This window comes from Carassius gibelio, chromosome A22, assembly GCF_023724105.1.
Source record: "Carassius gibelio isolate Cgi1373 ecotype wild population from Czech Republic chromosome A22, carGib1.2-hapl.c, whole genome shotgun sequence".
NCBI lineage: Eukaryota > Metazoa > Chordata > Actinopteri > Cypriniformes > Cyprinidae > Carassius > Carassius gibelio.
In genome coordinates, this window is record NC_068392.1 from 15,203,260 (window position 1) to 15,228,339 (window position 25,080).

The 25,080-nt window shown below is 40.8% G+C and overlaps 1 protein-coding gene across 4 annotated transcripts in view; it reads right to left on the minus strand.

Annotated features, from left to right (window-relative positions):
* The window catches only part of LOC127943439 (RNA-binding protein 20), a 57,048-nt gene that overhangs the window by 1,769 nt on the left and 30,199 nt on the right, over nucleotides 1-25,080 (minus strand). For 3 of the 4 annotated variants that reach the window (XM_052539910.1, XM_052539911.1, XM_052539912.1), the window contains exons 2-13: nucleotides 22,411-23,398; nucleotides 21,037-21,098; nucleotides 20,557-20,654; nucleotides 19,884-19,975; nucleotides 7,627-7,770; nucleotides 7,094-7,225; nucleotides 6,946-7,025; nucleotides 5,387-6,008; nucleotides 5,007-5,087; nucleotides 4,327-4,885; nucleotides 2,759-2,866; nucleotides 2,263-2,384 (exon numbers count right to left, since the gene is read on the minus strand). In XM_052539910.1, coding sequence (XP_052395870.1) covers nucleotides 2,263-2,384; nucleotides 2,759-2,866; nucleotides 4,327-4,885; nucleotides 5,007-5,087; nucleotides 5,387-6,008; nucleotides 6,946-7,025; nucleotides 7,094-7,225; nucleotides 7,627-7,770; nucleotides 19,884-19,975; nucleotides 20,557-20,654; nucleotides 21,037-21,098; nucleotides 22,411-23,398 — 3,088 coding nt within the window. The remainder of the gene's footprint in view (nucleotides 1-2,262; nucleotides 2,385-2,758; nucleotides 2,867-4,326; nucleotides 4,886-5,006; nucleotides 5,088-5,386; nucleotides 6,009-6,945; nucleotides 7,026-7,093; nucleotides 7,226-7,626; nucleotides 7,771-19,883; nucleotides 19,976-20,556; nucleotides 20,655-21,036; nucleotides 21,099-22,410; nucleotides 23,399-25,080) is intronic. The other variant, XM_052539913.1, reaches the window with a different exon arrangement.

Genomic DNA, 25,080 nt, shown 5'->3' on the forward strand with positions numbered 1-25,080 from the left:
TTTTAATGACATAAGAGTTGATGAAACACATTTAATGTGCTTCCGAAAAGCGTATTTGTTTACCAGTGAAACAAGGAACAAGTTGAAACGGAACAAGGTTAAAATGTGGGAGGAAAGCAGGTTTCCTGTAGTGTTTACAGTCTCTCTCTCTCTCTCTCTGTCATTCTTGGTTTCACCTGTCTTGCTCTTCTGGTGTTATATTCATCTGTCACCTTCTCACTCTCTTCTTCTTGTAAACTCAACACAGCTGGCAGACCTCAAGGCAGAGAAGTGAAGTATGAGGTGACGCTCTTTGGCCGACCGCTCTAGTCTGAGAGACGACAACTGGTTGTGGTCTGACTGTGATGACGGGGAATGTCCGGCTCCTTGCCGCCTCAACTATGTTGTGCTGGAAAGTGTGTTTGTCTGTATGCGTGTGTTTCTGAAGGGTTATAATGAGGAACTATATCCCACCCTGAGCACTGGGCGTCTTGCGTCAGTCAATCTTACACGGCAGTCACCAGGGGTGGGGAGTAACTAAGTAAGCCTTTTCAGTAACAAGCTTCTATTTACAACAGTGTAGCAGTGTAGCATGGCCAAATGCTACATCGCTGTTTGGATTTCACATTGTTCATGTTGAGTGCAGCTTTATAGTCAAATACAATCTGCTAATTGGTCCTCTCATGTGTACGGCTGGAAAGTTTCATTTGTTTCAGTGAATCAGTTCATTTGGGAAGAGATTTAAGAAACAGTTGACTGATTCACTGATTTTAGTCACTTAAGTAGCTTCAGTGTAGATAGGTAGTTTATAAGGCAAGTAAGTAGTCTCATGTGTACTGCTGGAAAGTCTGATTCATTTTGGTGAATCAGTTCATTGGGGAAGAGATTTAAGAAACAGTTGACTGATTCACTGATTTTAGTCACTTAAGTAGCTTCAGTGTAGATAGGTAGTTTATAAGGCAAGTAAGTAGTCTCATGTGTACTGCTGGAAAGTCTGATTCATTTTGGTGAATCAGTTCATTGGGGAAGAGATTTAAGAAACAGTTGACTGATTCAATGATTTTAGTCACTTAAGTAGCTTCAGTGTAGATAGGTAGTCTATAACGTAAGTTGTCTCATGTGTACGGCTGGAAAGTCAGATTCATTTTGGTGAATATGTTCATTTGGGAAGAGATTTAAGAAACAGTTGACTGATTCACTGATTGTAGTCACTTAAGTAGCTTCAGTGTAGATAGGTAGTCTATAACGTAAGTTGTCCCATGTGTACTGCTGGAAAGTCTGATTCATTTTGGTGAATCAGTTCATTTGGGAAGAGATTTAAGAAACAGTTGACTGATTCACTGATTTTAGTCGCTTAAGTAGCTTCAGTGTAGATAGGTAGTTTATAAGGCAAGTAAGTAGTCTCATGTGTACTGCTGGAAAGTCTGATTCATTTTGGTGAATCAGTTCATTGGGGAAGAGATTTAAGAAACAGTTGACTGATTCAATGATTTTAGTCACTTAAGTAGCTTCAGTGTAGATAGGTAGTCTATAACGTAAGTTGTCTCATGTGTACGGCTGGAAAGTCAGATTCATTTTGGTGAATATGTTCATTTGGGAAGAGATTTAAGAAACAGTTGACTGATTCACTGATTGTAGTCACTTAAGTAGCTTCAGTGTAGATAGGTAGTCTATAACGTAAGTTGTCCCATGTGTACTGCTGGAAAGTCTGATTCATTTTGGTGAATCAGTTCATTTGGGAAGAGATTTAAGAAACAGTTGACTGATTCACTGATTTTAGTCACTTAAGTAGCTTCAGTGTAGATAGGTAGTCGGTAAAGTAAGTAGTCTCATGTGTACTGCTGGAAAGTCTGATTCATTTAAGTGAATCAGTTCATTGGGGAAGAGATTTAAGAAACAGTTGACTGATTCACTGATTTTAGTCACTTAAGTAGCTTCAGTGTAGATAGGTAGTCGGTAAAGTAAGTAGTCTCATGTGTACTGCTGGAAAGTCTGATTCATTTAAGTGAATCAGTTCATTGGGGAAGAGATTTTAGGAAACAATTCATTGATTGAAGTCCCTTAAGTAGCTTCAGTGTAGTCAAAATATCAGACCTGCTCCTTATCACACTCAAGTATAATATGGCTTATTATATTATAAAAGAACTTCAGTAAATTCAAAAGTTAAAATGTGTCATCCAAAAGCTCTTTGAATCATCAATCTTTCAAACACAGAAAATGTTAAGAAAGAGAGAACCTTTCATATTTGGGTGGGAAGAGAAAGGAAGACTGTATGGTTCTGACCTGTAGGTTCCTGTAGTGAATTGTACTCCGACAGTGTGACGTCTTGGCGGCTTGTTCACTGGTGTAAAACAAACCACACAGGTTGCAATAAAATCCTGTCCTTGGCACGATGAACTCCACACCTGCCAAAAACAACACAACCAGCCAGAAATCAGAGCGACTCCAAACAAATACATTTTCATATACGGCTCTGTGAGTGTGTGCAGGGGTGTAAAGTCAGCTCTTCAGTGAAAGAATCTGGTGTGTTAGCTGTGTGGTAATGAGTACACAAGCCTGGGCCTCGAGGGTGCAATTCACACCTCACTCAGCAGGATGACAAATGCTCCACTGACATCAGCTGGCCTTAAAGGCTTCAGTCACCCACTGAGAGCCCACATCACAGCCAGAGCCGTTCATTAGTGCCGCTCGCGCAGAAAAGCGTCGCTATTATTATTGCTCATACTTTCTTCATCCTGACCAAATGGTACTTGGCCCATATGAATTCTGGGGGACGTACCTAACGGTATGCTGTGTTCACTGATGGCTTTCTCCTGCTCCTGAGAGGGTGACGCAGTAAAGATGTCTGTCACCAGAGGTGAAGGGGCACGTAATGATTCAGGAATATCTGGAACAGATGAATCCGTGGAATTAAATGCTTTAGTGTTTGTTCTGTACCATTGATCCGTGAAGTAGTTTTTTTTATCTACAGCTTGTAATCACATTAAACTGCTACAAAATTTTCAAAAATGCCTCTTAAGATATTTGAGGCGAGTATGATTTTAAATGCAACTTCAAAAAATAAATAAATAAATAATAAAAATTTAGAGGTAAAAAGCAATTTGTCGAAATTTGAAATTTTCAAATTTTACCAAAAAGCAAAATTTCATTAGTTCAATCAAGTTTCCGAAGATTACTTGCTAGGAATTGAAAATTCTGACATCATCTACCTATCCGTGTCACAAAAACACACACGCACAAAAAAGTTGTTTTAAAAATGTCAAAGCTTTTCCACAAAAGCTTTCCAAATTTAACAAGGTTTTGGGAAATTTATGCTTGCTGCATTAAAACAAATATTAGCAGAACTCACTCATGAGTTAATGGTTTAAAGTAGACTTGCTCAGTCAGTGAATCTGAACCGCTTTTGAACAGCAATCTTAATCATATGATTCTGTAATTAAACTACATATGCAGTTTTATTAGCACAATTTTGCAAGCACTTAGCTCACACAGAAGTCACTAAGTTCTTTCCGATACTCAAAGTGGGGAAATTGCATAACCAACTTGAACCTGATGCAAAATCTGAATGGGGAAATCCTTCACCCTTCACAATATAATTCCTAATGAGGATTCCTATTGAAATTACAGTGACCACACTTACCTTATTTTTCGGACTATAAGTCGCACTGGACTATAAGTCGCATTTATTTAGAACCAAGAGCCAATAGAAAACATTACCATCTACAACCGTGAGAGGGCGCTCTATGCTGCTCAGTGTGAGAGCCGCCCTCTCAAGGCTGAAGACGGTAATGTTTTCTATTGATTCATTTCTCTTGGTTCATGTCAAATTAATTTTTATAAATAATTTGCACCTGACTATAAGTCGCAGGACCAGCCAAACTATGAAAAGAAGTGCGACTTATAGTCCGGAAAATACGGTAAATCTGTATGAGGAACTACCAAGTACTATTATTGTATGAGTATCAAGAAGTAAAATTCCCAAACACCCAACACCCAAGGATCTCTAAACGTTATTTTTTTCATTATTATAATGCTCATCTTTAATAATGTTCTTAAAATCTTGGCGCTAAAATCTTATATATATATCATTCATGGACCATTATTTCCTGAAATCTTGTAGTTGGACATTCAGACAATATTTAAAAGTAACGTTCCCGTTATATTTGCAAAATTCTCAAATGGAATGTTAATTTTTAAAAACTGGACATCTTGAACGTTCAGAGACCATTCAGAAATAACATTATTATAACGTATTGGAAACATTAGAAAAACGTTTTTGGAACATATTTTCATTAGACGGGTCATTACAGACATTCACTAACAAACTGAGGTCAGTTGTGGGTATACCTTTCTTCTGACTGTCAACTTTGAGACATGGTTCCTTGTCGTCCATCTCTGCCGTCTTTCTCTCATCATTACTCAAGTCATTCACTTTCCCATTTTCACATGTGCTGCTGTTGTTTAGAGGACCAGCTGGCGTGGTTGTGTCGATGTGTGTATCCATATGAGTGGTGGAGCAGGCCTCCTCCAAAGCGCTCTTGAACTCCTGGGACGGGAAGAGGATGAGTTGACAGACCGGTTGTTCTGGGGCAGATGGTCTCAGGGGCGTCTCTCCAGGCTTGGACTGAGCACCTCCAGAGCTTTCTGCTGAAACCAAATCCAGCAGTGGAAGCGACAGAGGGTCCACCGTGCTCTCCTCACCTTCTGTGGGGGTCTTTGCGATTGGTTTAGGGCTCTCTGCTGTCGACTGGCTGGGCTCGACTCTCTGGTCCTCCTCGTGAAGATCAGGTAGATCAGGTTCAACTATAGAGTCGTCCTCTTCTCCGACTTCATCTACGGTCACCAGTTCCTCCATGCTTTTAGGATACCAGCTCTCCTCTTCTCCATCATCTACACTTTCCAGTCCCTGAGAGACATTAGAAATTCATACTTTTATTTAGCAGGGATGCAACAAATTGACCAAATGTGACAGAAAATACTTTTTTTTTTTTTTAAGAAAGCAAAAATGCATATGAATGAATGTTTACCTCTCTGTCACACTGTGAAGACTGTGCAGGTTTGCTGTTATTGGGAGATGCTGATCTTTCTTTGGCTCTATATTCTTCCTTCTGTAATATGTAAAAAAAAAAAAAAGATGAAAAAAAAAAAAAACAGTGCTATTTAAACATATGCAGGCACATAAAATAAAATATAAATATCTTTAAATATTTAAAGTATTTTTCTAAATATTTAAATAATCTATAATATTCAAATAAAAAAGTAATATAAATATACAAAATGGATTAAGTAAATTATACTATATTTTGAATGTTTCTTTAATGTTCTTAACTCTAAGAAAAACTTCAGTTTTGTCATTCTGAACATTATACACAGTATTACAGTAGTCTCTCAAATGTGTAGGGTGTACCTGATTTTCGGACTCTTTCTCCTCTTGATCTTGTCTTCGGCTCGGCCTCTTGCTCCGTCCTCTGTCTTCAGTTGTCCGGTTGGAGTGTGTGTCATCCGTCACGTCTGACTCTGAGCGTCTGGGTCTGTGGTAGTCGCTGCCTTCCCTTCTCTTCGTTTTCCCTTCATGTCTCTGATGTTGCGGCCTGCTCAGTTTATCAGTTTTGTACAGTGAGTCTTTCTTGTAAAAATCATCTTTGGAGTGGTAGGAGGAGAAGGATGAACCCTGGGGGCTTCCGCGGGGGTACCAGTCCCTGCCCCGCTCGTCCCCGGGGCCCATACGTGGGCTGATCCGGTCCCCGGTTTTAAGGTAGGCTTTCCTGCGCTCAGAGAGCCATCCATTGTGTCTTTCTTCCTCGTCATTCCTCCAGTCGTCTCTCTCGCGGGGGTCTTCGTCGCATCGGGAATGAGATGTCCAGTCCCAAGAGGCCCGGCGGGGACCCATGCCATTGCTCCAGTCAGGCCGGCAGGACGGCCCCGGTGGACTGTGGGCGGAGCTACAGGAAGTGAAGCTGGGACTGTGTGAGCGCGGACTCAGAGAACGACTGACTGGACTGCGTGATCTGGCACGCTCCGGCAGGTACCTGCACAAAAACAGCAGCGGGGTTGAGAAAAGTTTAAAACACAAAGTGACAAACTGTGGCAGGTTTATTACTTTGAAAAGCTTTCATACCATTTTCAAGAAAAGTTCATCTTTAATGATGTCATGTGGGGCAACCATGTGATTTTACACATCTTAAATTTTCAAAAAAGTTTGTAACAGAAATATATTTTAAAGGGAAAAGTTTTAGTTTGTTTGTGTTTTTACAACTACAATGAATTTTTAATTCATAAATATATATTTTTTGAGTAGATGCACCAAGTCATTTTACAAACTGAATAAAATATCTGATAAAATATTTCTAAATATTAACCAAACATTAAATATTATAAATACAATAAAAATTATGTAACCAATAATGAATTTTTTTTTTTTGTTATTTTTCCAGTTTTCGATTAAAAAATTTATAAAAGTAGTATTCTATATTTACTATATTTAAGTATCTAAAACAAATTAAATTTTAACCAATTAATCTATATTAAACCTAAAATAGAACATTGGAATTTTATTAATAATTCTATATTAACACACAGTCATGAAGGTCTGCAGTGGTCATCTCTGTGATGTCATTTTAATGTTTTTGTTTTCTGCACGTTGGTCACACCACGACTTAGATTTGCAAAATACATAAAACATTATTTATATTAAATATAATAATATACAAGTAGCAGATTATACCAAACTACTTAAATGTTTTTTCTTCTTTATGATGTGAGGACGGTTTCATCTCCCTGCATTTTTTAGCCTTCGTGCCCTCCAAAAAGCAATTTTTAGTTTTGAATTTAGATTTTTTTAAAATTTGAACTTCAATAATAGAAGAGATGCATCCAGTTTATTATAAATATGAATTGCCATTTTTATGCACTGTCGAGTAAATCAGTAGATCCAGACAAAAAAAAAAAAATCTCAATATTTCTCACCTGTCGATCTCCTGCATCTCGTCTCGCTCTCTCTGGCAAGTGATGTCTTGGATTATAGAGTCAACATCTTTACCTGGTTTCTGGATCAGAGAGGAAAACACTTTGAGTTGGTTTTGTTTGAATCCCATGATCAGGATGAGCTTCATACCTTCAGCTGCAGCTCCTGGTATCTCTTGGACATGCGGATCAGTAGCTTGTGTCCGTTGATGGTAGCCGGCTGCAGCTGGTAGTACTGCACCATCGCCTGCGCCGCCTCCACGTATGCCATTTCCAGAAAAGCCTGACGCCGGCATCAAATCGTTAAAGCATGCATGAAACATAAAAGGTGTCAGATGTGATCCGAGCAGATCTTCAAGATATTCTTTTTAATTGTGTGATAAATCTTCGAGACAGTTACAAGGTCAATTCAATGCCAGGCATTTCAGGCACATGGCAAACTTGGCACTGGACCCAGAATTGGATCCAGTCTGTACTAACAGGACCAATCAAGAAGTCAAATGTGATTAATGAATCGGGGTGATGGAGACATCATCGGTGTCAGGGTTTAAATACACCAAGATAAAGTACACAAAGTGCTCATCTAAACCTATTTTTGCTCAGCCTAGCACTATGGTTTTATGTAAGACAAACTGTACGGTATATCATTGCGATCTTCTCTTCAGAGCTGAAATTGCATCCTACCTGATGCGTTGTGCGCATGAGGATGTAGTTGGTCACTTTGCCGAAGGGAAGTCCCAAGTTGATGACATCATTCTCTGTGCAGCTGCCCTCCGGGAGGTTACAGATGTGCACAACTCGTCCGGGACACGCTTTACGCTGAAGAAACTGAGGACACAACATAGATTCATTAGATATTAAATATTTTACATCTTTGTCTTAATGTTACGAATGAAATACATCAACAATGTTTAGATTAAATATATGTTCATATTTAAGATGTCTGTGATTAGCAGTTTCTGTGTGTGTTGAAACCTGCCCCTGATGTGCTCACTAATGCCCCCTACTGCTGCTGAAATACAACATTCACCTAGCATTGCCACAAAACATGCCCAAACCAAACCTGGATTCAGATCGCGACATAGCACTGAGTCTGCACTGTTAAAGGTGCACAATGATATTGCTCGGTTTGTTGATGCCAAGAGCCCTGTTATTCTAGTGCTACTTGATCTCATGGCGGCCTTTGATACAGTGGACCATGAAGTCCTTCTGTCTCGCCTTAATCACTTTGTTTGCATTCAAGGCACAGCACTTCAGTGGTTCTCATCATATATGACCAATAGAACCTTTTCTGTAGTGATTGGGGACTTGTCCTCCTCCACCACTTCTCTCTCTTGCGGGGTGCCACAAGGTTCTATTCTCGGCCCCATTTTATTTACACTTTACATGCTGCCTCTCGGGTCCATTATAGCCAGGCACAATATAGCTTTTCACTGCTATGCTGATGATTTGCAAATTTATTTGCCTATGAGTCCAAAAAAATGCTGACGCAGTTGGGTCACTAATTGATTTTATTTATGATATTAAACTATGGCTAGAGCAAAATTAGCTTCAACTAAATTAATGAATATATAATATTTGGAGAGTCTGGAACTTCTGACTTTGATGTGCCGACCTCAAAGCTTGGACCAACTGTCAGAAATCTTGGTGTGACTTTTGATAGTAGCCTGAAATTTGATAAACAAATCGACAGCGTGGTTAAAAATAGTTTTTTTTTTTCAGCTACATCTTTTGGCCTAGGTTAAGCCATTTTTGGATCGCTCTGACCTTGAGAAAACTATTCATGCTTTTATCAGTTCAAGATTAGATTATTGTAATGCGCTTTATACTGGTGTATCACAGTCATCTCTTAGGCGCCTTCAGCTGGTGCAGAATGCTGTAGCCCGTCTTTTAACTAACATACGCAAACGTGAGCACATGACCCCAATTCTTTATTTGTTCCACTGGCTTCTTTTAGAGTTGTTTTTAAAATTGTATTTGTTTGTTTTTAAAGCACTCAACGGTCTTGCCCCACCTTATGTAACGGAGATGCTGGTTTTTTCGTCAACCACACGGGGTTCTTAGGTCAACAAATCAACTTTGCTGGAAGTCCCAAGGTCACGGTACAAACACTGGGGTGACCGGGCTTTTTCTGTAGCTGGGTCAAGACTCTGGAATAAGCTTCCGGCCAATATGCGCACCATTACTGACCTGGGCCTTTTTAAAGCAAAGCTTAAAACTTAGTTATTTAGACTAGCTTTTAGCAATTGTTGTAAAATTTTTGTGTATTATATGTATTTTCTTTTTTTATTGGAAAGCACTTTGGATCACCTCAAGTGTTGTAAAGGGCTGTATAAATAAATGTTGATTTAATGATTGATCTACACTTCAATTCAAACATTTGTGATCAGAAATATTTTTACTGTTTTTGAAAAGTTTCTTCTGCTCATTAAGGCTGTACCAAAGATACAGTAAAATCAGCAATATTGTGAAATATTATTACAATTTAAACCGTTTCTATTTAAGTAAATTATAAGCCATTTTTAAATTAAATTTAAAATTATAAGCCATTACTCCAGTCTTCAGAGTCACATAATTCTTCAGAAATAATTATAATATGTTGATTTGATACTCAAGAAACTTCTGTTATTATTACATGAGTTGTGCTGCTTCATATTTTCATTGGAAACTGTGAATTATTATTATTAATTTTCAGATTATTTAATAAACAGAAAACTAAATTTTGTAATATATATATTATAAAGAGTTACATTATAAATGTCTTTACTTAGAATTAATAAATTGTATGCATTCTCTCTAAATAAATGTTTTCATTTCTTGCAACAATTTAAAAAAAAAAAATGAATTCTGACTTATGACAAACTTTTATGGTAGCACATATTATACCTGTACCACAATATGATTATTATTATTTATTTATAAATGATGTATATTATTCAACAGGAAATATAATTAAAAAAATGAAAACTACCTTTTTATACCTGTACATACAGCAAAATATAAATACTGTAAAAAACATGCTAATGTAATTTCCCTGACAGTAATATAAGCTAGATTGAGGTTGGATGTGTACAGGGAGTTTTCACATGGAGGTGGCAGGACTTGATTGACAGCAGCAAGTGTGAGAGCCGCTCAGCCCACATGAGCACAGGGTCAGAGACGAGGGTCAGGGTTTACACTGCAATTTACACACCACATGATAAGTATTAGTATTAGCACACAGAGATCCAGAGTGTGAGAAATTATTAATTATCATGACTGCTGATCGTGACGATCCTGTCATCCGTGGAAATGATTCAATCGTCAGACTCGAACCGGATCTCAAATAGGTGCCAAAAAGGCACAGAATGTGACAACCCCTAGCAAATTCAAAGCCTTAAAACAATGTTAATCTAGACACGGTTGATTTCTGGGTTTATCTGTGGCTGGCCGCTGACCGACTCTAACAGTCGGAGCTGAGCTCCTGATAATTCTATGAATGGCTTCCTGCCAGACTTTCCTTTTGGCCAAATGTGCCAAAAAGGTCACATTAGATCTACCTCCATAAACACATACCACAATAGGCCACCAAACAGGCTGTTTATGCCTCTGCTATATGCTATATAAGTCAGTGTGTAACCGTGAATGGCTTCTGTATGCTGGGCTAGTAAAATGCAACACCAGTGTTTTGGAGTTCGTTCAGCTTATTGTAGGCAGTCGAAGATTGTTGAGTGGCTCCATGTTCTGGCAGTGAAGGTGATTATGTTGAAATGCTGGGTGAAACATAACTCTGGCAGTGCAGTGAAACCCTGAGGGGCTGTGGCTGCTGCTGATTGGTGGGCATGAGATGCCAATCAAAATAAGTTTTTTTTTATGGTTGTTCTAACAAAGCACCAAAGCAGCGAAAAATCTTAGCTGTCACTGAGGCCGTACCCTTAAGGCCCCGGTATACTTCAGACAAAGTTCATTTTCATTCTTCATTAAACTGGATAAATTGTTACACCTTTTTTATATTTTATGTGGTGTCATGATTTACTTTCAATAAAAACAAAGGTTTATTATTGTATGTTCGTTTGGCATTTCATTTATTGTATAGCCTTTAAATTCGCTTATTAAAAGAGCAACAGCAGGAGCAGCAGCAGCAGTTTGGTGTAACATTTATACTCTTTCCTTTCATGGCTTTGGAAAACTTATCTTGGATATCTCTCTGCGTCGCTTTTTGCATAACTCCAGGGTGTTGACACCTAGCTTCTTTTCAATTTCTTTCTAGGAATTAATGCTTTCTCTGAATCTTTAAAGTCTTTCCGTTAGTGATCGCATAGGTGCAGTTATATTTGTGCCAGCTCAGCCATTGGACACTACAGTGTATTCAAGTTGTTAGTGACTAGGAGATTTTGTTCTGTCTTGCCTTACCTTCATTAAATGAGAAACGAACCAAAAAATAAATCGTACGTCAAAGAAGGTGGAGTTTCAGAACACACCCATCAACTGCGTAACAACCACGGACCAATAGAAACTCAAAGGTGTTTAGGAGCCGAAACGAGTTCCCCCAGATAGTTCACTTTGTTCAGCTGTTTCGAACTGCTGAAACTAACTCAAAACTATCTTTGTTTTGGTCTGATTTTGTTCGAAATGACGTCATATCAGTTCGTTCTTTGATTTCGTTTGAAGTATATCGGGGCCTTAAGATACAAAAGCTTAAAGTTACATGTGTACCTTATTTACCCCTAAATGGTAAAAATGTATTCCTTTCAAAAGGTTACTGCAGCTGTATTGTACATATTTTGTTTTGTTAAAAAAAATTCGTGTTTCAAACAGGTTTCCCCAATCACATTTTCCGTTAGTCATTGGTTGGCCAAACGGATAGCCACACCCCCAAACTCGTGCGATTGGTTAAGTCGGTGTTGCTATGCTGGGCTGGTCGGGATTCGTAAACCAACAGCTCAATGTTTTGAAATCAATAGTGGCTTCAAAGGCGCATTTTGATGTGAAATCAACCTACAAAGTTGCCTCTGGTTATTAAGTTGTAGGGTTATTTTAATACCAATATGCTTTTTATTAATATTTTTAGGCATTTTATTTTTTAGTTTTCATTTAAATTTTAGTAATTTAGTTTTTTAGTGTTACATTTTTTCTATATATAGTTTATTTTAGTTTTAATTGTAGGTATTTTTGAACATCAATTTACAGCAAATGAAAATAAGGAATACTGCCTTGGCTTGCATAAAATATAAATTTTTACGACTTTTATACTTTCATTTGGTAAACGTTTATTTTATTTCAAATAAGACAATGTGTGATATAGTCACACTTTAGTTTTAGTTAACTACATTAGTGATAAGTTGTGATAAAATTAAGTTGTGATAACGCATTTTAACACCAAATAAAGATGAGAAATAACTATATATATATATATATATATATATATATATATATATATATATATATATATATATATATATATATATATATCTGAGATTAGATAACTGTTAAATGTCTTTTGTATGGCAACAAATATGGCATATTTCTATACAATATAAATGCGAACATACAGTAATTTGTGTGGAAAATCCATATAACACATTATTTTGAATAATTCTGTCATGTGACATTATGGAACAGTGACATGACTTTTTAATGAATTCATTTTCTTTTTTCTTTTTTTTACTTTTTTTTTTAGATGTGCTAGCAGTGTCAGTGTCACGGGTTTAACAAACTGCTTTGGATAAAATGCATAAATACAATTTCAATCTAGAATTTTTTTAAAGCAATATCCCAAAATTTTCATTAAAATATTTCATATTTAACTCAGAAATTGCTATTTTTGCTATTGCTATTGTTATTTTTACTAAAAGTTACAAGGAAATGACAAGTAACACTTTAATTAGTTGTGAATTTTTCTAGTAGAAAAACTGAAACAGCTTTTCCTTATAAAACATACTCCAATTATCTACAAAACTGTTATGATATGTAGCATAGATGATGTTCATTATTACCAGTAAAATGTAACTGAATTTTCCACATAGCAAAAATATTTTTCAGTCACTGTCTACTCCAACATCTGTCACCATTTATTTTGTTATAAAAATGTATTGGTACTTTGATTACATCTATTTTTTATTCAACTGTAACAGAATACAGTAGTGCTATATCATGGATGTCAACAGACAATGACACTTGGCAACAAATGAAGAGATTTGTCGTGAGCACATCATAAATTAGGAGAACGAAAGGCATTCTCTTTGGAGATCTAGCGATGATGGACACCGTATCACGCTACAGATACATCTGTTCACTTATCTAGAGAGGGTTTAAACTGCTTCACACAGGCCCTGAAACAGGTTCGTCTGAAATCTATAGGATGCACTTTCTGAATTTCATCTGAATCTCATGGCATTCCCACTGTCAGGAAGCCTTTATCCTCCAAAGATCAGGTTACGATTCTGTGGACTCGAACTGAATTCCCAGCCACAGAGCCTTTAAAAAATCCTGGAACACATCACACACTTTTTGACTACTTGCCCGGATCTGTCAAAACCATGAATTTCTTTGTGTAACTTACTGATTTTTGAAACAGAGTGTGAGTCTATGCATCCTTTCACATGATAAACTGAAAACTAAAAGAGTTATAAAAGCACCGCTGAGGTACAGCTGCTATAAAACAGGTGGGTTTAATAGGAGCTAACATTAGCCCATGCCTCTCCAGTGGACTAAATCATAAATAACTTGGCTAAAAAGACGACCATAAAGAATCTTTGGGCAAATCTCTGAATCCACAAGCTGGCAACCGCATAAAATACTGTCCTGCACACAGGACATGCTTTCAATTATAGGTGGCAGACATCTGTGCAAGGTCAGAGAATCTAATCCTAAACAATGCTTCACATCGTCCATATGTGAAGACCCATCAGTCACACTCAGCCGTCTGTCTGAGCATGACTCGCATAACTACAATTCACTTAAAGAACGAGCGGGAGAGGTGAAATGAAAAACAGAAGACAAACCAATGACCAGAATAATGTCGATCAATTTTTTTAGCTGGAATGCAAACCAAGATAAATAAATAAATAAATAAATCAATCAAAACTAAAAACCAAAATTAAAATGAGTGGTTTCCGCCAAATCAGTATTTTATCTTGTCAGGGTTCTGTCACTTCAGTCTAGTGGTTTTCATGTTTTGTGACAGAGCCCTGATACTCTCCTCCTGTCATTGTTTTCATGTGAGTGCGCGGCTTCGAGACCGCTCGAGCTGTGCGCTCTTGTCTGCGTGTCCTGTTTCATGTTGGAGCGTGGTGTTCGGATCCCGGCACTCATGTCTTGCTGAGTTTCGGTTTCGTGTCGGGGAGCGAACACTCGCGCTCCATGTTCGGTTTTATTGTGGCATTGTTGCATACAGCTCGAGTTATCGGCTGTGTGCTTGTTATATTTTGTCTTGTGCTGTCGCACGCAGCTTAGTTTTTACTGGCTGCGTGCTGTCTTGTGTGAACACGCGGGTTATGAGCTTGCTCATTAGCTGCGTGTTTGTGTGAACGCGCGGCGTATGAGCTTGCTCATTAGCTGCGTGTTTGTGTCCAATTCAAGCACATGGTTTGCGATTGGTTTGCTGGCCATGTGCTTGTGTTTTTTGTTTTGTGTGAGCACATGGCTTTTGTCTTAGGCCCTACGTGCCATGTGCTCTCGTCAATTGTCTTGACCCCACCCATCTTGTTACCTGATTATTGATGTAATTCTCCCCACATGTGTTCCTTCGTTACCCTCCTTATTAGCTCCCTATTTATTGTCCTTGTGTTTGCAGTCTGGTTGCTAGTTCGTCGTCTAATATTTGTCTGTGTATGCCTTGCATTGCCTTGCCTTGCCTTGCCCTGCCTTGCCAGTCAGGTTTGTCTGTTCTCCCCCACGGGGTAGTTTTTGTTTGTTTTATTTTTATTGCTATTAAAGAGCCCTTCTCTCTGCATCCTTGAGTCCTCGCCTCATCCCTCTACCCAAACCCTGACAGTACGAACTAGCCAGTATGAGGACTCAGCGGAGGAAGGGTTTGCACTGTCCACCAGCCTCCACTCTTTCCAGCCCCCATTATCAGCGCATGCTCCAGTTTAAGACTTTGCTCTCTCTTCATCAACAAGGTACTGGTGTGAGGGATTTTGCCCTGGAGTTCAGTGGGACTGCAGAGGGATTGGAGGTCAATGATGCGGCCCTCAAGGACCTCTTCAATTACGCCCTTGATGAGCCTCTCAGCTGGTGGAGAATGAGGGGGCTGGACCACCTGTTGTTTGGGGAATTTGTGGAGTTTGTGGCACGTTCCCCAGCTAAGGAGGCTGCAGTGCTGCCTGTGGTCCCTGTCAAAGCTGCAGATCCACCTGTGGTGGATGAAGGAGCTGCAGCACCCCCTGAGGTGACTTGCGACACTGCAGAACCCCTAGAGGTGGCCGAAGAGACTGCAGCACCTCCCTCTCGTAGACGGAAGAGGGGTAAGAAGAGGAATGGCTCTACCCCGCCACTGCCAGAGGAGCCTGATGAGGCTGCAGCGCCCCCAGAGGAGCCTGATGAGGCTGCAGCGCCCCCAGAGGAGCCTGATGAGGCTGCAGCGCCCCCCTCTCAGAGACGGAGGAGGAGGAGAAGAAAGGCTTCCTCCATCCCACATGGCCTGGAGGCCATTCAGGAGCCCACTGCTGGCCTGGAGGTCATCCCAGTCATGCCCAGTCTCCTTGCCCTGCCGGCGCCGCCCAGTCTCCTTGCCCTGCCGGCGCCGCCCAGTCTCCTTGCCCTGCCGGCGCCGCCCAGTCTCCTTGCCCTGCCGGCGCCGCCCAGTTTCCTTGCCCTGATGCCGGCTCTGTCTAAGCTCCCTGCCCTGATGCCAGCTCTACCCCTGAGGAGTGCCTTGCCGGCTTTGCCCTCCCTATCCGTCGGGGTCCCTGTTTGGCTGGAAGCCTCCTGGTCTCTCCGTCTGGTTCCACCCTGGTGGTCTGCCGGGGTTCCTGTTTGGCCGGATCCTCGCTGGTTCGTCCCTCCGGCTCCGCCCTGGTGGTCTGCCGGGGTTCCTGTTTGGCCGGATCCTCGCTGGTCCGTCCCTCCGGCTCCGCCCTGGTGGTCTGCCGGGGTTCCTGTTTGGCCGGATCCTCGCTGGTCCGTCCCTCCGGCTCCGCCCTGGTGGTCTGCCGGGGTTCCTGTTTGGCCGGATCCTCGCTGGTCCGTCCCTCCGGCTCCGCCCTGGTGGTGTGCCGGGGTTCCTGTTTGGCCGGATCCTCGCTGGTCCGTCCCTCCGGCTCCTCCCTGGTGGTCTGTCGGGGTTTCTGTTAGGCCAGATCCTCACTGGTTCGTCCCTCCGGCTCCTCCCTGGTGGTCTGTCGGGGTTTCTGTTAGGCCAGATCCTCACTGGCTCATCTTTCCGGCTCCACCCTGGTCCACTGCTGGGACTCCTGGACTGCCTGAGCCTCCTTGGCTCAGCCCTCCCGCCCCTCCCTGGTCCCTTTAATAACTGCTTGGGTTTTCATATTGCTTGACTGGGCTCCCTTCCCTCCCTCCCTCCCCTCCCTCCTGTATTTTGTCTGTATTTTGATTTCCATGTCTTGTGTTCTGTTGTGTACCGGGTTTGTGTTGCCATGCCTGTGCTGTCTCGTGCCTGTCTTGTTTTTGGGTGTTCTTCGTTAGGGACGCCAGGTGGCGTCCCTTTTGAGGGGGGCTAGTGTCAGGGTTCTGTCACTTCAGTCTAGTGGTTTTCATGTTTTGTGACAGAGCCCTGATACTCTCCTCCTGTCATTGTTTTCATGTGAGTGCGCGGCTTCGAGACCGCTCGAGCTGTGCGCTCTTGTCTGCGTGTCCTGTTTCATGTTGGAGCGTGGTGTTCGGATCCCGGCACTCATGTCTTGCTGAGTTTCGGTTTCGTGTCGGGGAGCGAACACTCGCGCTCCATGTTCGGTTTTATTGTGGCATTGTTGCACACAGCTCGAGTTATCGGCTGTGTGCTTGTTATATTTTGTCTTGTGCTGTCGCACGCAGCTTAGTTTTTACTGGCTGCGTGCTGTCTTGTGTGAACACGCGGGTTATGAGCTTGCTCATTAGCTGCGTGTTTGTGTGAACGCGCGGCGTATGAGCTTGCTCATTAGCTGCGTGTTTGTGTCCAATTCAAGCACATGGTTTGCGATTGGTTTGCTGGCCATGTGCTTGTGTTTTTTGTTTTGTGTGAGCACATGGCTTTTGTCTTAGGCCCTACGTGCCATGTGCTCTCGTCAATTGTCTTGACCCCACCCATCTTGTTACCTGATTATTGATGTAATTCTCCCCACATGTGTTCCTTCGTTACCCTCCTTATTAGCTCCCTATTTATTGTCCTTGTGTTTGCAGTCTGGTTGCTAGTTCGTCGTCTAATATTTGTCTGTGTATGCCTTGCCTTGCCTTGCCTTGCCCTGCCTTGCCAGTCAGGTTTGTCTGTTCTCCCCCACGGGGTAGTTTTTGTTTGTTTTATTTTTATTGCTATTAAAGAGCCCTTCTCTCTGCATCCTTGAGTCCTCGCCTCATCCCTCTACCCAAACCCTGACATATCTGGTCGGTATTGAAAAGTCAATTTTTATTTCTACACAAAATGCGATATTCGCAGAGTTATCAGGTCATGTTTTCTAAAAAAATTTCCAAACTACGATAAACGACAATCTACCTTTTTTGCAAAATGCGATATATCCACTCAACCAATCACAGCACACCATTCCACGCACTGTAAACTGTAACAACCAATCACAGCGCACCATTCCACGCACTGTAAACTGTAACAACCAATCACAGCACACCATTCCACGCACTGTAAACTGTAACAACCAATCACAGCGCACCATTCCACACACTCTAGACAGTAATGGCATCGCTTTGAATACACTCCACATCCTAGTTTTCCTCATCTACTTAGTACTTTATGATCAACAATCAAGGGCTGCATGATAAATTGCATCTGATTGCCATCCGCATCTCGTCAGTAAAGCTGATTCTGTGATTAATATTACTGGTTATTCTCCTTCACGTGCTTTCAGATGGAAATTATTCAGATGCATTTAATACACAAAGCTGACAAGCTAGGCTACATAATTCATTAGATGAACGCAATATTGCGATATTGTGTAGCTTGTCAGTGTTAGTGTTTTTATTAATGCCATTTATGTTTTTGTTAATACAGCACATAGTTCTAGTCAACTAAATGAACGTAACATGACAAAGATGAATGCACTTTTGGAAGTTGAATGTAAGGGAAATGTCATTTTTGAATTTCTGTGTTCTAATGTGATGTTTTTCTTGTTGAAATTTTATTTTATTGCTGTAATTAATTTATAGCATTAACAAGATGACCCGTTGAATTCTTGTTGGAACAGATTGACTGATGAATGTATTTTAGTCCAGTGTCTCTGTATAACAATAGTACTGACAAAGTTCAGAGGCTGTCATATGTGGATCAACTTACTATGTTGTGTATTTTCATCAGTTTCGAAATGAAAAATTACTTTCATATTGATTAAATGGATTTATTGCATTTTGAGAAAAAAAGAGTATCATGGATTTATTGCATTGGGGGGAAGGGCGATACAATTTAATATTAAAGCTGCAGTAGGTAACTTTTGTGAAAAATGTATTTTTTACATATTTGTAAATATGTAAAAATATGTGTGCTATCATTATGTCCTGACAGTAGAATATGAGACAGATAATCTGTGAAAAAAATAAAGCTCCTCTGGCTCCTCCCAGTGCTCCTATTGCCATTTGCAGAAATTCATCCGCTCCCGTTAAGAAACAGCCAATCAGAGCTGCGGTCCATAACTTTTTTAAATGTATATAATAAGCGAGTACACCATGAATCCATTTTCCAAACTGTGTTTTTAGCTTGTCCTGAATCAATAGGGTGCACCTATAATAAGTGTTTATATTCAGACTATTTTAGATTGCTTCGGGGATACCGCGGCGGAGTAAACCAGTTCCTTTGTGATTCTTCATAGACATAAACAGAGAGAAGTAGCAAGACGCAAGCAGTTCTGTTTATTAACCGCTAAAACGTCAAAAGTTACGAACGATTTGAATTTACGTAATAACATAGAGATGCTATGTGAATGTTTGCCAATTTATTTATTGCGTTTTGGAACCAAACTGTTCATATATACACAAATATTAATATATATAATATGAAAAATATATATATATAAAATGTATTCTTTCTGACCATGATACTGTGCTTTGTATTATAGGTGGTAGATTTTTTTTCTAATCACTCAGCACTGGCAGGTCGGGCAAAAAGTTAATTTTGGAGCCTGATCACACAGCTAAATAAAGTCCCCAGACAACAAAAACTAGTGTTAGTTTTCACATGGGACAAGATCTGTCTGGCCTGATGAATTCCCACCTTATTACAACAGCACGACAACATAACTACCTGAACCGAGTGTGATCGGCACCTATTGATTTACCTGAAAAATGCAATTGTGCTGGAAAGTTTTCAAAGCTATATATTCACAACCCTTGATACAGAAACAATCCCATATTGATGCTACCAAACTAAACTCTTTACTAACAGTGACTGAGCCATACAAAACTGCTGGCTTCCACCTGCTCTCAACAAGCTCTAGCAGTGGAGATGGCTCAGTTGTCCTTAATAATAATAACCGTTAGACTGTGATAATAAGCACTAAGTAATCTGTCAGTCAGTGAAATAGTGTGACCTAAATATAGCACACTCTGTATCTCAACACTCTTGGCTTCTTTACAAACCCTGTGAGCTAAAAGGCAAAAATAACACCGCTATGAGGTAACCCAACAAACATTCACAAATAAAGACCTCATCAACTAGAGCTAGGTGACATTTTTAAAATTGCACACTACTACAATGTTTAAATTGTGTTTCTTAAAAAGCCAACGGCAAATATCATGTGAATCTTAATCAAAATAAAAATAAAGATAAAAACATCTGTTTAATTGTCCATTTTAACCCTTACCCCTGCTTGGTGCGAAGTAAATCCCGCCCCTGTGAGAGGAAATGACTTCATGGCTGTGGCAGGCAAATACGAAGCACTTCCAGTTGAAACATCTGTAGAAAACATTAAACGGCACTTCAGATATAGTTATATAATAAATGTCGAGTACAATTGTCTACAATACATCTGATCTGTCTAGAACACATCTGATCAGCAAAAGAATTGAGGAAACACTAAATAGTTCGACTAACGTATTTTTCTGTTGATGTATTTTCTATTGAAACAGGAAGTTGGGGCAAGGAATACTGGAGGGCTTGCAGTTCTTGATGCAGATGAAGTGTTCTTTAACAGACATCTTGCAGACGTACCCGTGCTATCTGGGTTGTGTCTTGATAATGCTAGTCAACGGTGGTATCACTAGTACACTAGTATAAATGGCACAAAAGCTAATCTATAAGATAGTTAAAAAGATATCAAGACAAGAAACACGTTTAATAAAAATGACAGTGACAAGTTTTTTCGGTCATTTCTGACAAACTGGTGTTAGCACGTCGCTCAGTGTGCAAGTTTGTAGACACTCCGCTCCCCCGCCACAGCCCTAAAAATAGAGTCCTCTAAAATCATGTCCCTGAGCTTTCAGCCTCCTGAATTTTCAGCACTTACACTGTACTACAGATTAGGAGATCTGAGTTACCTTGACTGGCAGCCGACGTGTATGCCATAGTGTTACTCAATACCATGTTGAGACATCCTTCAGATGATACTGGAAAGTGCACTGCTCCGAGCGTTGGACTGTGAAGAGACAGCACTGCATTTAGATCATCAATCCCAGTGCATCTGGTCTGACTAGATCTCATGACAGTTCAAAATTCAGGTCATAACACTCTCTATATAGAAGCAGACTCTTCATAAAATAACTGTGTTTAATACGGAGATTGGCTGTACTCATTAAACGCTTAACAAGAGAATCACAGGTGATGACCGATACGTAACTCAGATCAAAATAGACAAATAACAGTCCCATTAAAACTATCTTGTTTCTACACCAGGTTAGCAACTATTACTGTAGCTGCCCATGCATCAGAGTTAGCTGATGGATTATCACAATCATAAGACTTAAAAATACACTTTTTTATTGTAACATGGTACAACAGGAAATTTTCTTTGTACTCACCTTTCGGTGTAGAGTGAACAGTTCTGTAGATGTAACTTGCCCTTCACATGCTGGTCCCAGTCCTGAAAACAGCGCACACACGCACACACACACACACACGATATGCCTGTCAGATAGACTTCATTACGATCCTTCTCTATGAGTGAGAGATTCCCCCTGGTGTAGCCAGAACCTGGGCCAATTAGAAAGCTAGTGGTTCACAGCAGAGAAAAGCCAAGCAATAGTTGAGAACGAATGCGATTGTGGCAAAATCTTGCAGAACAACTGTGTCCTCGCCCCCTCTAAACCTCCCTCCACTCAGCACATGCCAGCTGCTACAAAAGCATTCACACCCTAGTGTAACCAATGAGCCCATTTTAAACAAGAATCAAGGCCCCGTCCACACGGAGACGGAGCTTACCCCAATCCGTTCTTTTTTTTCCTCGTCTCAAGAAATATCCGCGTCCACACAAAACCGCAAAATGATGTAGTATACATGCCAGACCAGTATGTGGCGCTGTAATTCTGCCACAGAGATACACAAAAAATAGAGAAGAAGACTTGGACTATGCTCATAAACCTTGCGCGTGGTACAAAAACGAACATGGAACAATACATTTAATAATCAGTGTTAATCTTAGTTAATAAAAAGACAATCGTTTAGTGTTTGTTCATGTTTTTGTTGCTGTTACGTGACGGAGAGGTGTCTGACTAGGGGGGAGATGTGGGCTGATGACGTCTTCGTTTCAGAAAATTTACGGATTAGCCCTGCAGACGAAAACGCAAAGACGGCGTTTTCAAATTTATCCACTCTGGGACCTGGTTTAAAAAAATAGCGGTTTCACCTTGCGAAAACGCCGGATCCGTGTGGACGAAACGCCTATCCGATAAAACATTTGTGCGTATTCACAGAAACGCGTCTCCGTGTGGATGGGGCCCAAGAGAACCCTCTCAGTTCTGCAGAAATAGCTGGAAAGAACAGTTGCTGCTGTCAAGACAACTGGATCTCAATTCTGTATACTGAATGCTGGAGCTGAGACATCAGGACAAACTTATGTAGATATGGTGCACAGTACATTTGCAGAATTCAAAGCTTAACATAAATTTGGCACATGTAGGGAAACAATTTAAGCTTTGGGAGGTTTGTCTTAGCTATTTAATTACATTCAAACCTAGTATTGAGATCCCAATACCAATTTGATCCCATCTTGTGTCATCTGATCTCAACTGGAAATTCCTAAATACAGTTTGTAACGGAATCCAAAATTTTGTCTGATCCAGCCAGCATTCAGAGTAATTGGTAGTGTGAATGCCATTATATTTTTGAGAGTGGTGTGAATGGGCCATTTCCTTTCAACTCAACCAACAGGATCTACTCAAGATCTAACTACTCACCTTTAGGTTGTAAACCTTCTTCTCACAAATGGTGCACTGATGGGGTAGGTGTGAAGGTGTTTTCCCATTGTAGTCATTGAACTGGTGGGGTTGCAATTGCAAGGTCACCCTTTCCTCACTCTGGGAAACCTGTGGCTGCTGTTGAAATCCCCCTTGCTGCCCAAGGGGTGGCCCAATCCTTGGGCCACATGTTGAGTTGAATTTAAGATCTGCTGTTGGTTCCTCTGGGTTATACAACTCCGCTCTCTGACCCACGAACCCTGGTCCAGGTGGTACCCAACCACCAGAACCTGTTCCTGTACCCAAATCCATCTTCCCCAAGTTGATCGGACCTTTCCATTGATCCTTAGAGGCTGATCCAAGATTCTGATCATTGCTTCCTCCCATGAAACAAGTTTGTTGTACTGGTGTTTCTGAGGAGTAAAAATTGCTGTGGACATTGCTTCCGGGTTGTGTGGCTCCACCATACTGTCTCCCATCACATGATTTACTAGTAACCACTGAAGCCCCTCCCAGATATCCAAACTGCAAGCGACGGTCCGTGTCCATCGAAAATTTTCCAGCCTTTTTGGTGAAATCGTTGTGCTGACCAGCTTTCTGATTGGACACCCCACTGTAGTTGGTGGGCCTAATTCCCGTGGGACTTGGGGCAAAGCCACCACCAACTAATTGTCCCAGTGAAGCATTTTGTGGTGGGAAGGCTATGGGTGGTGGTGGAAAGGCTCCACTGTGGGCTTGGGCCATGCTGGAACCCCGTAGATGGTTAAAGAGTGGCTGGGACATGGCCACATTGGAAAGAACCTGATTTAGGACAGTGGCTGCAGTGGCAGTATTGCTGGTCTGGGCGAGTTTGAGGCGGTGTAGGGTAAGCTGGGCCTGAAGCTGCGCAAGCTGAAGACTGGCAGGACTCAGCAGCAGGTTCTGACCCACTCCACCATGAGCACTAGACAGAGGAGCAGACTTATTATCAAGCTTTTCTCCTGAGGTACTGTGGAGAGAAAAATAACACTTCGTCAGTTAAATGACCAAGATACATGGCAAATGTACACAGTAAAAACTACACATCAACAAGTGACTATGCAAACTGTTCCATGGGTCACAAATTTACTGAGAACTCTTAAAACTGAAAGGTGTTGTTTTGCAAAACCTCAAGGTGCTGAAATGGGTTTTTGTACAGTTCAGAAACATTCTTCCTGGCCTGACATGAGAACTGAAACTCTAGACTCACTGTCCCTGTTTCAGTGGACTGATTAATGCACTCACATGCTTGCTAAATTTAGCAAGCACTACTATCAATCAAAACATCTATGCAAGCCTGATACCATTCTAGCTGAGCACACACCCTCCAAGCCAAGAAACGAAATAAGTGGCAAAGCCCCAAGGGAAAGTTGTATTAGTGGTGAAAAAGGGAACAACAATGTTTCTCAAAGGTACAGGCCATGATAAAGGGATTTTGTAGTCCTATAACCTCAGAGGTTGTTTATAAAGTACATTCCAGGTGTTCTGGTTTTTCAAATACACACCAAGGTTATACATGAGCAGTCAAGAAACAGCTGGAACAAGGGGAGGCCCTCAGATCCTTTCAGATCTGAATTTGTGCAACTGAATCTTTTGGTGGGATTTACACCTCTCCAGAGTAGTGCTGGAGTCATTTAAGATTATGACATGGACTTACAGGTCATAAAGTTCACACATCAATACCGGCTCTAAATAAGTTATCCCCCAGACCAGAAGATAATAAGATAAGAGTTTTTTTCTGCTTTTGTACTCATTACACAAATGTCCACATTTATTAAAAATATTTTATTAAAGATTTGCATGCAGGAAACCGATCACAGTTGCATTCCGATTTACAGCACACCTACGTAGTGTTCAGGACTTAAGGGGTAATTTATCTCTCCACTTCCTGTTAAAGGTTGGGTAGGTGATTTCGAATAGGCAAGGAATAGCAAGCTAGCTTTGAAAACAAGATACACCCTCCCAGCAAATTACTCTCCAAAGCCATGTCTCCTCCAATACACATGAACGCAAACAGTCAGACCAGAGACTAACCAGCGACATGATGAGAGACGTGTTGGTGGAGGGTTGAATGCAGTGCTGTCAGATTTCCTCATGTCTCATTCACCGGTGTGAAAACATTACAGTTCAAAGTGCGTAATATTACAATAATAACACTATCCATTTTAGCTCTGTCTGCAATAGTGTACTGGAATGCTCCGAAGACATATCATGTCTGTGTGAATAGGGTGCGTGTAGGCATGCAAATACATATGTTGACAGGTAGGTATTACAGCCTATCGTTGCTCTCAGAGGGATCGAGGCACATGACTGGACGAACATTTTATGGTCCTATGACTTTCACAGATGATATAAATACATATAAATTAATTTAGACCGGTTAAGTTAGTGAATGCGATTTGGTTGTGCAGTGGCGGCTGGTCAATTAAGGGTGCTTGGGCGCCACCCCCCTCAAGTTAGCCAGGGAAGAAGCCTACTTATATATGTTTAAGAACATATTAAAAATAAGTTTAATATATATATTGCAAAATATCAAAAATCAAAACTGCATTTCGTTTGTGGTGTGTGAGCACAGGGCAACAGACAAATGGGTGTCTATTGGCGCTTTTCCACTGTGTGGTACGATTTGGCTTGGCTCGGCACGGCTTTCAC